Source organism: Rana temporaria, chromosome 1 (assembly GCF_905171775.1).
Source record: "Rana temporaria chromosome 1, aRanTem1.1, whole genome shotgun sequence".
NCBI classification, from domain to species: domain Eukaryota; kingdom Metazoa; phylum Chordata; class Amphibia; order Anura; family Ranidae; genus Rana; species Rana temporaria.
Window position 1 is genome coordinate 77,186,855 of NC_053489.1, and position 16,085 is coordinate 77,202,939.

Consider the following 16,085-nt stretch of genomic DNA (forward strand, 5'->3'; position numbering starts at 1 on the left):
GTCCTGAAAAAATTAGTACAGTGGAACCTTAGTTTACGAGCATAATCCGTTCCAGGAGAATTCTCATAATCCAAAGCACTCGCATAACAAAGCAAGTTTCCCAATAGAAGTCAATGGAAACGAAAATAATTAGTTCGGCATCGACTTCAATGGCATGCAATACCGCATGTGGCCAGAGGTGGGGGGGGGGGCGGAGAGCTGGCCTCTGAAAGCCTCGGAAACACCCGGGAACTTAGTATTTCCGAGTATTTCCGAATGGCTCCAATTGGCTCTGCTTGGCTCCGGCACCCCCCCACCTCAGGCCAAATGCGGTACTGCACACCCCATTAGCTTGAATTCTGCTCGTTTTGTGAGACAACACTCTGAGTCAGATTTTTTTTTTTAAAGTTGCTTGTCTTTCAAAATGCTCATTAACCGCGTTACTCATAAATCAAGGTTCCACTGTACTGAAAAAGAGCAATCACCATGTGGCACGAAGCATATCTGTTGTGTTTTAAAGATGAGAGGGACTACCTGTTTACACATTTACAGACAGTCCAAAAAAAATGTTTTTAATTATAGGTCTCCCAATGTTTTTATTGTTAAGCATTATACCACCTAGATAGTTATGGAACACGTCATAGCTACTCCAGGAACTACTCCATCCTCCCACTGTGGGCAGTTTAGTATTGTTACAGGAATGGATGTGTTCATAAAACATATTTCACTGTCTAGGATTTTTTTTACTCCCAGGTCTTAATCCAGTCCTAGATCATAGTCCTTTATTATGGCCTACTTGGCAAACTGATAACACAAATGTATTTCAATCTCACCTTTACAGCAGTGGGGTGCAGGATGTTCTGTAAAGGAGTGTTTAGCTTGATTGATCCTGGATCATATGGCCAGATATTTAGGTGACCATCGCTTGATCCACTGGCCAGGTACTTCTCTGATGGTGACCACTTTAAACTGCAAATGCCTTGCTGGTGACGCAGTGTTCCCATTTTATGTTGTGCCACACGAACATCATGGTGGTGTATATGGCCAAGCCTGGAGCCACTGGATTAGAATTAACAATAAAGCACAAATATCATGTTTTCAACTGATGACAGCTTTATAATTCTCCTTTTATTTGCCTGGCAATAATGACATATTAGCAGGAAATCTATCATAAAGGAACTACTATAGAGGCTGGATTTGATTGCCTCCTTCTCAAAATGCTAGTTTCCTGGCAGTAATGCCGCATACACACCATCACTTTATGTGATGAAAAAAAATGACATTTTCTGTGAAGTAAAAAACAACGTTTTTGAAAAACGACACATAAAATTGAAGCATGCTTCAATTTTTTTTTTGTTGTTTTTCAGAAGACATAAAACAACGTTTTCCCCCACACACGGTCATTTAAAGTGACGTTTTTAAAAACGTCGGTTTTTTTCATCACATAAAGTGATGGTGTGTACGGGGCATAATGCCCCGTACACACCATCACTTTATGTGATGAAAAAAAACGACACTTTCTGTGAAGTAAAAAATGACGTTTTTGAAACTTCAATTTTCAAAGACGAAGTTGCATACACACCATCGTTTTCTCACAATGATCTTGCAAAGTCAGGTTACGTTCCACCACGTTTTACCATTGAAGCTAGCTTCTGGGCATGCGTAGATGAAAAAACGTCTTAGAAAACGACGTTTTTTGCTACACACGGTCAATTTCTGTGAGGTAAAAAGTGCACTTTTGAAAAACGACACATAAAATTGAAGCATGCTTCAATTTTTTTCTGTCGTTTTTTAGAAGACATAAAACGACGTTTTTGCCCACACACGGTCAATTAAATTGACGTTTTTGAAAATGACGTTTTTTTCCATCGCAGAAAGTGATGGTGTGTACGCGGCATAAGAGTTTCTGATAATAAGTGCTACATCAAAGAAGGACAAGACACTCCAAGTCTTGGCAGCCTTAGGGCTCCACAGTGCAATTCAAAAACCGATTACAGTAAAACCTTGGTTTGAGAGTAACTTGGTTTGAGAGCGTTTTGCAAGACAAGCAAAAGGTTTTAATAAATTTTGACTTGATATACAAGCGATGTCTTGATATAAGAGTAGCGTCATGTCACAACTGAGTATAAAAGAGAAGAGAGGAGCCTCTAAGTGTAACAATATGGTTACATTTAATGAAGGTACAACATTTAGCAACATCTTGCTACACTAAGGCCCCGTACACACGGTCGGACAAAACCGATGAGAATGGTCCGACGGACCGTTTTCATTGGTTCACCTCTGAAGTGGCCATACGGCCTGATATGTGTACACACCGTCAGTTCAAAATCCGATCAGGTCAGAACGCAGTGATGTAAAACACGACGTGCTGAATAAAACGAAGTTCAATGCTTCCAAGCATGCGTCGACTTGATTCTGAGCATGCGCGGGTTTTGAACCGATGCTTTTCTGTACTAACCATCAGTTTGGTCCGATGGGGCAGCGGTCCATCGGCTCGGTTTTGAAGCATGTTTTAAAATTTTGGACCGAAGGAAAACAGACCGATAGCCTATACACACGGTCGGTTTGGTCCGATGAAAATGAACTTCGGTCCATTCTCATCGGACCAAACCGACCGTGTGTACGGGGCCTTAGAGGCGCCTCTCTTCTCTTTTATACTCTGTAGCTCCTGCTGGAATTTTCTTCTAATCCCTAGTGGAGGCTTCCATTTGTGGATGGACATTTTATGGTTACACAACCTGTCACATTGCTATAATCTTTTTATATGGACTATAAACTGAAGGACCTATGAATAATTGACTGTGGAACGAATCATTTGAGCTTCCATTATTTATTATGGGGAAATTTGCTTTAATATACAAGTGCTTTGCATTACAAGCATGTTTCTGGAACGAATTATGCTCGCAATCCAAAGTTTTACTGTACATGGATATTGGGCAAAGAGGCCCTGCTGATCACCAGCATGAGATATATGGAAAGGTTTCCTATTTTCTCTCTAAGACTGGAAAACCCCTTTACATACATACATACATAAAACAGAGTGAAAATTTATAATGAAGGTACCTTTTTTTTGTTTTTCTTTTAAATAATACAGATGGAAAGGTATGAACCGTACTCTAATTTCATAGTAAATCTCCAGTATGCTAACTCTGTTCTGTGCTTGCAATGTACTTCAAGACTAATGCCCTATACACACGATCAGGTTTTTCAGACAGAATTCTGCTCAAGCTGTCTTGCATACACACGGACACACCAAATTCCGACCGCCAAAAACGTGATGACAAGCATTCGTCAAATTGTTTCCGAGCATTTTCTCTGTCGGAATTCCATACAGACAAACATGTTCTCTTTCTAAGTCCGTCGGAAAAAGTCAGATGGGGCATACACATGGTCGGAATATCCGATGAAAATGTTCCGTCTGACTTTTTCCATCGGGAATTCCGACCGTGTGTACGCGGCATAATAGGTTCCAACACTGATCATTATCTGAGGCAGATGTGTAAAAACAGAAAATATTTTCTAGTATGCTATTTTCTTTTATTTCTCACCTGCTGAGGATATGCTGATTCCAGCTCAGAGCTCCAACTACAGACATATGTCCCAGCATGTTTCTGAGTCTTTTCTGGGTCTCTATATCCCACAACTATAAAAGAATATCATATTCATTGATTTACTAGGCAACTATGAATTCTTATGAATAAGGCCAATGTACAAAACTGTACCTGAACTTCCCCATCGCTGGTCCCAATGGCCAGACATGTCCCACCACTCATCCATGATACTGAAGAAACATATGTGGACGGTGAATCTAAATGTAATGATTGTGTCACAATATTGCTTTCTCCATTCCAGATATATGTCACTGATTTTAATCCTATGGCAACAAGATTTTCTGAACTCCAATCCAGCAGATTCAGATCTGTAGAGAAAAGCATGTATGTATCATATTTAAACTGTATTAAAGGCACAGTTATTTACAATATTAATTTAAAAAGTAATCAAATGTATTTAAAAGCAGATATCCTCCTAGATAAAATCCAGTGGCATAGGTGCTGAATCTACTCATGTATGTGGCCATCACGCAAATCTGTTTCCCTGTACAATGTGGAAATTAATCCTGATCCTGCCTGGTTCTTCCCTCCCCCCTGTAAACTGACCATAGTATATCATGCTGAGCCCTGACACCGTGGTCAGTTTATGTGCCTCCGTCATCCTCAGCTCTCCTCTGTTCTCTCCCCCGTCCTCCCCCTCCCCCTCCCTCCCTGCCTGTCAGCTCTTACCAGTGCCCGCCTCCTCCCCTCCTGCTGCTGAAACTACTTTTTATTCTAAATATAATCCTCTTTGTTTCCTAATGCTATGTGTCACAGTGTCTGTGTATTATAAAAAAAAAAGTACCTGATTTTAGAGCGCCGCTCTGCATTCATGTGACCGGCCAGCTCCCTCCTCCCCTAGTCCCAACTGACGTCAGTGGAGGATCCTCGTCCCTGCCCATTGCAGCTGTCAGATCGAAAGAAGAGAGAGCCAGCCAGTCACATGAGCGCTGAGGGGGGCTCTGAAATCAGGTATAGCTGGCTTTTTTTTTATATAAATCACAGACACTATGACACGTAGCATTAGGAAAAGAGGATTCTACTGTATGTAGATGTGACAGCAACCACTTTAAAGTCGTAGAGGCAGAAGGTTTTTTATCTTAATACATTCTATGCATTAAAATAAAAAACTTTCTGTGTGCAGCAGCCGCCTCAGCCCCCCCTAATACTTACCTGAGCCCATCTCTATCCGGCGATGTGCACAGGTGCCTCAGCCATCTGGGACTTTCCCTCCTGATTGGCTGAGACACAGTAGCAATGCCATTGACTCCCACTGCTGTCAATTAAAGTCAGTCAGCCAATCAGGAGAGAGAGGGGGGTGGGGCCGAACCGCAGCTCTGTGTCTTAATGGATACACAGAGCTGTGGCGCGGCTTGTGTGCTCCCATAGCAAGCTGCTTGCTGTGGGGGCACTCGACAGGAGGGAGGGGCCAGGAGCACCAGCGAGGGACCCGAGAACTGGAGGATCCAGGCTGCTCCGTGCAAAACCACTACACAGAGCAGGTGAGTATAACATGTTTGTTATTTTTAAGGGGAAAAAAAACAAGACTTAACTTTCACTTTAAGATTTTGTGGAGCGGTCTGGTTAGTTCATTTTTAGTAATATGTAATTATATGTAATTATTAGTATGTATTTATACATCCAAACATCACTATTAGAGTGCAAAATACTATGTCTGCTAATTGTATTTCCCAAACTCAAAAATCACAGCTGTAAATGGGTGGAAAACAGTGGCGGTGCGTCCATAGAGGGCACAGGAGCACCGCCCCCTCTCGCTCCTGCACCAACACTGAAATACAATACATAGATTCACGCATTGCATGAATCTATGTATTGTCGCTGCTGCCCACTATTCAGATGGTCGGCCCCCTGGTGAGCGCTGGGCATCTGAATAACAGCAGCTGGTTGGCTTTGGAAGTGTCTATCAGAGCCAGTGGCTCTGATAAGCTTTCCGATTACAGTCTGAGGGCTGTAATCGGCTTCCAAATAGTTAACCAGGGGACGCACAGGGTGTGCGTTCCCTGGTTAACACTGACAGGTGTCTCAGCCAATCAGGTTCACCGGTTCTGGTTACCGGTAACCTGATTGGCTTAAGTGACATCGAGGGTGGGACTACTTCGAGGATGGCTGACCAAGAAAGGTAAGTGCCAGGCGGGGGGGGGGCAATCTGGTGGCATTTTAGGGGCAAACTAGCGGCAATTGATGGGCACAGTGGCGACAATGGCATGGCACAGTGACGACAATTGATAGGCACAGTGGCAACAATGGTATGGCACAGTGTCTGCGTTTGGCATGGCACAGTGGTGACAATTGATGGCACAGTGGCTGCGATTGGCATGGCACAGTGGCGACAACTGATGGGCACAGTGGCAACAATGGCATGGCTCAGTGGCAACAATTAATGGCATGGCACAGTGGCGACAATTGATGGGCAAAGTGGCAACAATTGATGGCACAGTGGCTGCGTTTGATGGCATGGCACAGTGGCGACAATTGATGGGCACAGTGGCTGCGTTTGATGGCATGGCACAGTGGCCTGCATTTGATGGCATGGCACAGTGGCGACAATTTTATGGCACAGTGGCAACAATTTTATGACACAGTGGCTGCATTTGATGGGCACAGTGGCGGCAACTGATGGGCACAGTGGCGGCAATTGATGGGCACAGTGAGGCTGCAATTGATGTTTTTTTTTTCTTTTGTTTGTGCCCCCTCAAAAATTTTGAGCACCAGCCGCCACTGGTGGCAAATGTCAGTATTTGGGCGGAGCTGGAACCCTGTGGCATCTTTATGCATGTGAGGCTTTATGGTACAAGAAAGTAGTGTGGTTCACTTACATAAACCTGGGCAATTTCTCCTTCGTGCTGGTAAAAGCACAGCAGGATGTAGGCACGTTTTATTTGCATTTGGTTTCATTTTTAATAAAAAGTTTTGCACAATGAGCCTTTATTTTCAAGATCCGTTAAATGGTTTCATATTTTATAGTATGATATATGTCTAGGATGTATATCTGTAATGTCTTTTTTTTTTCTTTTTTTTTTAACTGGTCAAATAAAAAATTCAATTATAAAATAATGCCACAAAATGTTTCCACTTTTAGCACACACTGTGATATATTACAGCTCGATGAATCAGACCCTACAAGAGATGAATTGATCAAAAATTCTTTACAACTGCCCAGAACCTACAGCAATATGAACTTTGGAAAGTTTAGAGGAAGTTGTGGAAACATGATTAAAAGATATGCACTGAGAACCTAAGGCCGCGTACACACGATCAGTCAAAACCGATGAAAACGGACTGAAGTTCAGTTTCATCGGTCCAAACCGACCGTGTGTACGCCCCATCGGTCTGTAGTCCTTCAGTCCAGAAACAGAGAACTTGCTTTAAAATTGGACCGATGGACGCCTGGCCGATAGGTCAAAACCGATGGTTAGTACGCAAAAGCATCGGTTCCTAACCCGGGCATGCTCAGAATCAAGTCGACACATGCTTGGAAGCATTGAACTTCATTTTTTCAGCACGTCGTTGTGTTTTACGTGACCGCGTTGGACTCGATCGGTTTCGTCTAGGGGTGATTTCTGTGAGTGTGAATAAAGAGCAAGTGTCCAGACATCAATTCAGTTTTCAATGCTTTATTCCAAGGCCCAACACGGCCAACATCAACATGGCACACGACATAAAAAGGTTGATGAGCGTAGGGAAACTTTAGTATCAGGCCTTGGATATGAAGAGAGAGCAAGCCTGCTCTCAGCAATGATATAGCTCAATTCGTCGCCACATCAATCAGGGTGGGTAAAGTGCCCCCGGACAGGTTGTTATCTCAGGCCTGGCAGCCGGAGCGTCACTTGCGGATCACTGGGAGGAAACAGACCTCTGCCACAGGCCTGACTCAGGGCCTCTGCCACAAGCCGGACAACTTGGGATTTGTGAGATCAATTTGAGCAAATCCTCCCAGTTAGTTCAATCAGTGTCACCCACTGACAGCTTGAGCATACCTGTCATATGGTGTGGTGACCGGATCCCCGATGGTTCGTCTAGGCCTTATGGACAACCTCTAGTTCTAGGTTCCCCCGAGCCGATCCCCCATCGCACAGCCTCCAGCTTAGGATCCTCTCAACAGAAGGTTGGGACCCAGCAAGTCGCTGGGGCCCCTCTCAATGTCAGGATGAGGCTCTGCATGGTGCACAACCTCAGCGAAGCAGGCCACGGTGGCGGGGCCCATGGATGCGCGTACCCTGAAGGTGGGTACCGCACCTGGAACTCGGGCCCCGCATAGAACAACCCACCAAAAACGGCTGCCCCAGATATACCCCCCTCCCAGCATGCCCAACGAGGGAAGAACTCCTCTGATTGGCTGCTGGGAGAAGGTGGGTCTGTCAGAACTCCTCCAGCGTCAACTGCCGCCCAGGGGTGATAACATACCCCTGGAGCGCAGACTGACCTACAGGACCGATTCTGAAGTGGGCAGCAGCCTGAGTTTCCATAAATCACGAATGGGAGTAAACTAACCCTTCCATTTCCCACTAACTTTAGTGTAGCGCTCATACTGAAAGTGAGGGGGGGGGGGGCGCTACACACCTTTTTTTATATATATATATTAAGAGTAGACGCAGTGGTGTATATGGGGAAGGCAGACCCTTTCTGGGAGTGGAAAGTCAGTACAAAATGCCTGAATATAACATGTAGCTTCATCATTACATCAAGCAATTTGAGAAAGTTAACAACTCTAACAACTCTCTTTATTCCCTGCCATTTTCTAACCTGGGACATTAGATGGAATTAATCACTGTGGTTATACGTCTACAGTGCACTTATTGTATCACAGTATTGTAACACGTACATGAGCTTGGTAGGATCTCTGGGCCAGATTCACGGACATTTGCGGCGGCGTAACGTATCGCATTTACGTTACACCGCCGCAAGTTTTTCGGGCAAGTGCTTGATTCACAAAGCACTTGCCTGTAAAGTTGCGGTGGCGTAGTGTAAATCCCTCCAGCGCAAGCCCGCCTAATTCAAATGGGGCGTGGATCATTTAAATTAGGTGCGTTCCCGCGCCAAACGTACTGCGCATGCTCCGTTTTGAAATTTCCCGACGTGCTTTGCGCGAAATGACGTTGCACCGACGTAATTTTTTGAACGTCGACGTGAGTTACGTCCTTTCCTATTCACGGACGACTTACGCAAAAAAAATTAAAAATTGTAATTCGCTGCGGGAACGACGACCATACTTTAATATGGCAAGTCTAAATATAGGCCAAGAAATAGCAGCTTTAACTATGCGCCGGGAAAAGCCGACTAGCGACGACGTAAGAGAATGCGACGGCCACGCGTACCTTCGTGGATCGCTGGAAAAAGCTCATTAGCATACCCGAGTTAGACTTGCCATGTTAAAGTATGTCCATCGTTCCCGCGTCAAATTTAAAAAAATTTTTTGTTTTGCGTAAGTCGTCCGTGAATAGGAAAGGACGTAACTCACGTCGACGTTCAAAAAATTACGTCGGTGCGACGTCATTTCGCGCAAAGCACGGCGGTAAATTTCAGAGTCCATGCGCAGTACGTTCGGCGTGGGAACGCGCCTAATTTAAATGATCCACGCCCCATTTGAATTAGGCAGGCTTGCGCCGGAGGGATTTACGCTACGCCGCCGCAACTTTACAGGCAAGTGCTTTGTGAATCAAGCACTTGCCCGTAAAACTTGCGGCGGTGTAATGTAAATGCTATACGTTACGCCGCCGCAAATGTACATGAATCTGGCCCTCTGTGTTTATTTTAAGCACTCTTCAATTGGTGTAGATAATTGTTTGTATTTGTTATTTATCTCATGAAAAAAAAAAAATTCAAATAGAAAATCAAATAATAAACAATTGACTAATTTTCTAAAGTGGGAATCGTAAAGTAAACTAATATGAGCCTGTGCTTACTTTCAGTCACATCTATTCGCACATAGCGGAATTTGATAAAAAAAAAAACAAAACTTCTCCTTCTCATTACTGGACATAGAGGGGCAGATCCACATACATTTAGATAGGCGCAGTGTATGTGAGATACGCTACGCCGCTGTAACTTACTTTTGAATTCCTCGAATCCACAAAGAATTTGCGCCGTAAGTTACGGCAGCAAAGTGTATCTCTCGGCACGTAATTCAAATCGGCGAGTAGGGGGCGTGTTTCATTTAAATGAAACGCGTCCCCGCGCCGAATGAACTGCGCATGCGCCGTCCCTAAATTTCCCGCCGTGCATTGCGCGAAATGACATCGCAACTACGTCATTTTTTTAACTTAGACGTGACTTACGTCCATCCCTATTCACGGACGACTTGCTCAAAAAAAAAAAGATTTCAAATTTCGACGCGGGAAAGACGCCCATACTTAACATGGCAAATCTAACTATACACTGCAAAATACCAGCTTTAACTATACGCCGGAAAAACCTGACTAGAGACGACAAAAGAGAATGCGACGGCCACGTGTACGTTCGTGGATCGTCGGAAAAAGCTAATTTGCATACCCAACGCGGAAAACGTCGCAAACTCCACCCAGCGGACGCCGAAGTATTGCATCTACGATCCGAAGGCGTACGAAGCCGTACGCCTGTCTGATCGAACACAGATGCCGTTGTATCTTGGTTTGAGGATTCAAACTAAAGATACGACGTGGGAAATTTGAAAGTACGCCGGCGTATCAGTAGATACGCCGGCATACTCTCTCTCTGGATCTGCCCCAGAATGTGCACCCAAGGTCCCTTTAGTTCACTGCTTCTGACACTTCGATAAAATATAGCCAATGTGATTTTATACTGATTTAACTAATGGAATAATTATAATAACACAAATAAAAACATTAAATAAAACAATGATGAAATTCAACTTACGGGGACTTACAATAATCGTTTCGTAGCCCTGTGACATGCAGTTTTATCTCTGGCTGGATATTTGTGTCAGAAGAATGGTCACATATTTTCGTCTTGTTTTGACAGCCTAAAGAGAGACAGAATATTAAATTGCAATGGATTTATTATTATTATTTTTACAAAAATGACAATATGAGTACCAGTCCTAGGTGTTTTGCAGGGCTTTATATACTAAAATTGCTAGTATATGCCAGTGCCTAAGGCAGTAGGGTAAAGGGGCCAATTTACAACTTGCAATTACTTTTTCTTATTTTGTTACCCACCTCTGATCGCCTCTGTGTTAAAATTTGGCAAAAGAACTATAGGAGGGAGTATCTGCAAGATATGTTGACAGCAGAGCTAATTAAACATGAAACCATCCTCCCTCTTTCTTTTTTGTTGGCCTGTACATTTAAAGGCATGTTCAATCATATTGCAAAACAAATAGTAAATAAATGCACCCATATTGATTTAAAAAAAAAAATGCATTATTAATTTGCAATAAAGCCTGCACATGCAAATAGTCTATGCAATGCATAGGCTCCAGTGGATTATACTTTTACCCACAGGTCTGTACAGAGGTATGGAAGTATAAATGGACTACAAGTGTGGTGATGTCACTCCATTGAAATCTACAGGTCCCACTGCCACGGATGCAGATGGGATTTGAAGTCTCTCTATTTATGGAACTCTGCCAATGGATAATGCAACTGCATGACTGGAACTATACAAAGCGGCATTCAGAAAATGACAGGAGCCTGCAAAGAGAACAACCCCAGATTCTGTAGATGGAGAGGGTGGTAAGAGGGCTGCATACTGTGAACATGTTGCATGCTATGGCATGGGTGTAATGTAAAACATGGTCAAAAAGGTGGAACCCCAGAGGTAATTATTAATTGGGTTTAAATAGTCTCATGTCCACCCATAGTTCATAATTCAGATTTTTGTAAGCCTTAAAGAAGGAAAACACATGAAGTATATTATGCATTCCACAGTCCAAACGATTGCATAAAGGAAAAAATATATATGATTATCTTTGTAAATGTTGAAGAAAGGCTGTTCAACGAATAATTTAATCATTATGGAAATTTGTCAAGAGCTGATATAAAAGCTGCAAGTGTAACTTTCCTATCACAGCAAGCCACAATCTGATGTGTGTATACACTGATAATGAGAATAGAAATAGTTTATCGTAAATTAGTATAATCACTGAAATGGGCTGAAACCGTCTATGTTTTTTGTGAGTATATATGCTATGGGATTATACTTCCCTTCCTAGGTATTGGCTCCCCATATCCACATACACACATCTCCAAATACACTTTTTATTATTTTTTGGAGGGCACTCCACACACAAACCGATAAGGTGGTTGGAGTTTCATAGCCAGTATTTTTTATAAAGTGAATCGTTTAATTTCTGATATACGTGTATATCTGGGTGTTCTGGCTAGCCAGCTTGGTTATGGCATATCTCCTTGATGAAGGGATTGATCTAGAGATAGAATCAGCTTTCTCTGGTGACCCACCAGTACATGATGAGGGTGATGAATCTTTAAAGATATTATTTAAGAATCATAAAAAATTAACCATTACATTTTTGAATCGAAAATTTGATATTTCTTCCCTCAAATCGCATATTGAACATAAGATCATCCCGAGGGGTCTTAGAGAAAGGGTGATCCCAGCTGGCCACATACACACCCCATGATTTTTGGAACTTTGGAAGAAAATTTGCCTGGCACGGGGACTTGATACTTTAAAGATGATTGTGAATGAGAAACAAATACAATTGGATGAGATTAAGATTGAGATTTACAACAGTGTTAAACTCTTGGAACCATTTAAACTAGACCCAAATTTTGATAAAAGTAATGAACTATTAAAGGAAGAAGTCGAAAGAACTCAAAAACATTTAACAGTAAATAAACAAGAGAAATTTAAACAAAATCTACTTGACTGGAAAAGAGAAGACATATTTGACCCGACCATCACCAGAGGCAGAAGTAGATCCCGTAAAGGGCACGGCTCTAGACCCAAAACCCCCCAAGCTGCTGTCCCCTCTTCAGACAGTGAGTCAGAATAACAGGAAAAATCTGTGATTTTTTTAGAGAAAGGTGGGGACAGAGGAGACAATCTAGGTCCCAAAAAAGGAACAAACAAATCAGCACTGAGAGGGAGACAAAACACACAGACCCACAACCCAGAATACGTAAACGGACGAGACAGCAACAAAACGCAAAGAGAGCTCAGGCCCAGACACCGTTGAACATAGACCCCCGCAACTGCCGAATAGAGTAAGTAAGTAAGACTGACCTTGACATGAAAGTGGTCAATTTGACTGATTTTCCACTTAACCAACATCACATATCGCTACTTCAGAAAGGACTTTCCTTTTTACCTAAATCAGTGATGAATTTGAGGTATATAAGGATGTCAGTTTATTCCTGAGAAAGGTCATCTTCAGATATTGGCATAATGAACGCCATCAAAAAACTGAGATAACTGAATGTAATCAGGAGGAGCGTGAAGCTCTTAATGCATTGGTTTCCCTTCTGCAGGAAAATACAGACTATGATCCTGACCCCGAACCATGTACTCTCCAATATGAATGTCCACATCCTTTCAATTTACAAATTCAATCTTTGAAGATGCCCTCACATTCTAAACATAGGTGGATCCAGCTGTTCTTGGAGCAGGTACAAAATTACCTGTCCAAGGTCAACTGGACATGGAAAGGAATAGATAACATCACGAAGGAGGAAAGGAAAGCATGTAGACAGCTAGAAATGGCCACAGATATTGTGATTAAAAGAAGTGACAAAGGTGGAAACACGGTATTGTTACCTCAAGAGATGTATGAGAGTGAGATTATGCGCCTTTTACAAGATAAAAATACCTACTTAAAACGTACTTCCCTTCCCTGATATTATTAGGGCCACTAATTTTAAAACTCTGCTTTGCATTGGAGGAACATTTGATAGTTAAAAAAAGAGTATGAATATCTCAGGGTTACCGAGTTCAATACACCCACATTTTATGTGATCCCAAAGCTCCATAAATCCACTACCAACACCCCAGGGAGACCTATTGTATCGGCCATAAAGGGCCCCCTGGAGAGAGTGGGAAAATATGTGGATGCACTTATAAAGGAGCTGGTAATTGAGCTCCCCTCCTTTATTCAGGACACACGCAATGTCCTTAGTCATCTGGACAGGGCCGTGCTCCCCCTGGGTGCCCTGTTGGTGGGGATAGACGTGGAGTCCCTCTATACGTCGATTCCCCACGAATGGGGGCTCAAGGCAGTGCAGCATTTCCTTTTCCAGAAATTTCCAAGATTAGTTTCCCAAAATGAATTTATTGTTGATACCCTGGAATTTATGCTGGAACACAGCTGTTTCCATTTCCTGGGTGTCAACTACCGACAAGTTAGGGGAACCTCGATGGGTGCACCATGGGACCCCTCATACGCATGCCTGCATCTCGGCCTGTGGGAACAGGAAGTCGTGTACGCCTCGTCCCTGTACCTCAGTCAGTCTTTTGTGGCTGAGGTACATAGACGATGTGATCATGATCTGGGGGGGGGGTCACCCCAAAAATTACTGGGGTTCATGGAGGAACTTAATTGCAACAGTAGGAACATAAAACGTACTTACTGGCATACTGATACCCTTCCCTTCCTTGATTTAACAATATATGTGGAAAACAATAAAATACTGAAAAAACGTTTAGGAAGGAGACTGCCGCAAATACTCTGTTATTTGCCACCAGTCACCCATCCTGGGAGGTATCCTCGGTGACCGCCCACTTCTAACAGCCAGAAGATCTTCCAATCTCAAAGATTGCCTTATGCATTCTGAATATCAGAGAACACCCAAACCAACTTGGCTCCTGGATCTAACACCCCTAAAAGGCATGTATCCCTGTGGTAGATGCACTATATGTAAATTTATTGATAGAACTAATATGTTTGCATGATCTAATTGTTTGTTCTTTTTCCCAACAATATATTGTTAATATGAGGAAATATAACCCTCAGAAACCTGTATTGTAACAGCTCTGTGCACCTGTGACAAGGTGTATCTAAATATACTAGACTATTGTCGTCGGGTGACGGCATGAGAATGCTCGGTCTGAGTACTGATAGGATTCCCTGCCAACAATCTGGCGAGAGGAACCCACTGTATATCCTGATGTCATACTGTGGTAATAATGGTTTACTTTACCAGGTATATGACGATACTGGCGATGATATCCAATCCCCATTTTAATAAATTTCCTTTTAAATTATCAATCCTTTTTCCTAGTGGATACCCTGGCGTTGAATTGGCCTAAGAAAGCCTTTTAGAAATATATCCGCAGGGTACTAACATATGGAAAGACTTGAATTTGATATGGCACTATTTTGTGTTGTGGAGGCTCCCTCATGTCTAGTCTGTCTGCATTATATGTTGAATGTTTGTGTGTTTGATGTCTTTGTCTCTATGGCACCCCAGGTGGTGGTAATTATTGTGAAACACTTGGAGGTATTTAAGGAGAGACATGAAGTATCTGCGCATGCTCATGGACAGATATATGGAAGGAAGATGATTAGACAAGACTACCTATGGTAGTGGTTCTCAACCTTTTTAGTGCCGTGACCCCCTGATAAAATTTCCCAAGCCGTGGGGACCCTAACAGTAAAATTATTTTCATAGAGTGGGTTGTCAGCACCCAAGGCAAGACAAGTAATTTGCACCCCTAACCCACGGACATTTAGCGATCCCTGAGTCCCTTTCACTCGTACAGTATTAAAACCCCTTATGGTACATTTTAGGATGTACAACTCTTTCTCTTTGTTCTCCTTTCTTTCCCTTTTATCTCTTTCTATGCTAATTTCTTGTTTTATTTCCCCATTCCTCTCTCTAGCTGTCTTGTTCTTTCTCTTATTCTTTCTCTCCCTTTTTCTTTGTTCCTCCCCCTCTTTTCATCTCCCTTCCTTCTCTTACTCCTTGGTGGGGGGAATGGGATCAATGGCAGTACTGGCGGGGAGTTGGGATGAGTGGCATTGCTGGGGGGCGGGGGTTCTGATCAGTCAACTTAGGTGCTTGTGATCAAGGTCATCTGCTGATCTGAGAACTGTAGTGGGGACTTTTAATGGCAACTATAATCACAGGTAGTGTTACTCCCTGTGTCTCCAGCTTTTGTGGTGTCTAGCAGCAGTGACACCTATGAGGAAATCGGGAGATAGGGTCTCCTCTAGCCCCTCCCACTTCACATTCCTCATCAGTTAGCTGACCTCTAGACTCTGTCCCCCAGCCATGCCGTGAACTGAATGGGCGGCTCCAGGAACAGCCCTGCTGGGCAACTGCAAAAAGGCTGGGAGAGCAGTGCGGGCTTCAGGAACAGCCTAGGATTAGGTGACCCCCTGGCAAATCCTAATTTTAACCCCTAAGGGGGTCCCGACCCCCAGGTTGAGAACCACTGACCTATGGTGAGCTGTATTTACCCTGATTTATATTGTTGGGATGTATACAAGTGTGACGCAGTCCAAGTCTTTAAATTGTCAAAAAAAAACCTTCCTTAGTGGGTCCCATCCGTTTAAGTTGCTATATACCCTATGTGGTTAATCTAATATAACAGTGTATT

The 16,085-nt window shown here is 43.1% G+C and overlaps 1 protein-coding gene across 1 annotated transcript in view; it reads right to left on the reverse strand.

The window, feature by feature from the left end:
• Positions 1–16,085, reverse strand: part of CDC20B (cell division cycle 20B) — an 84,613-nt gene that overhangs the window by 10,213 nt on the left and 58,315 nt on the right. The window contains exons 6-9 of the mRNA XM_040339430.1: positions 10,453–10,548; positions 3,702–3,898; positions 3,528–3,622; positions 813–1,038 (exon numbers count right to left, since the gene is read on the reverse strand). Coding sequence (XP_040195364.1) covers positions 813–1,038; positions 3,528–3,622; positions 3,702–3,898; positions 10,453–10,548 — 614 coding nt within the window. The remainder of the gene's footprint in view (positions 1–812; positions 1,039–3,527; positions 3,623–3,701; positions 3,899–10,452; positions 10,549–16,085) is intronic.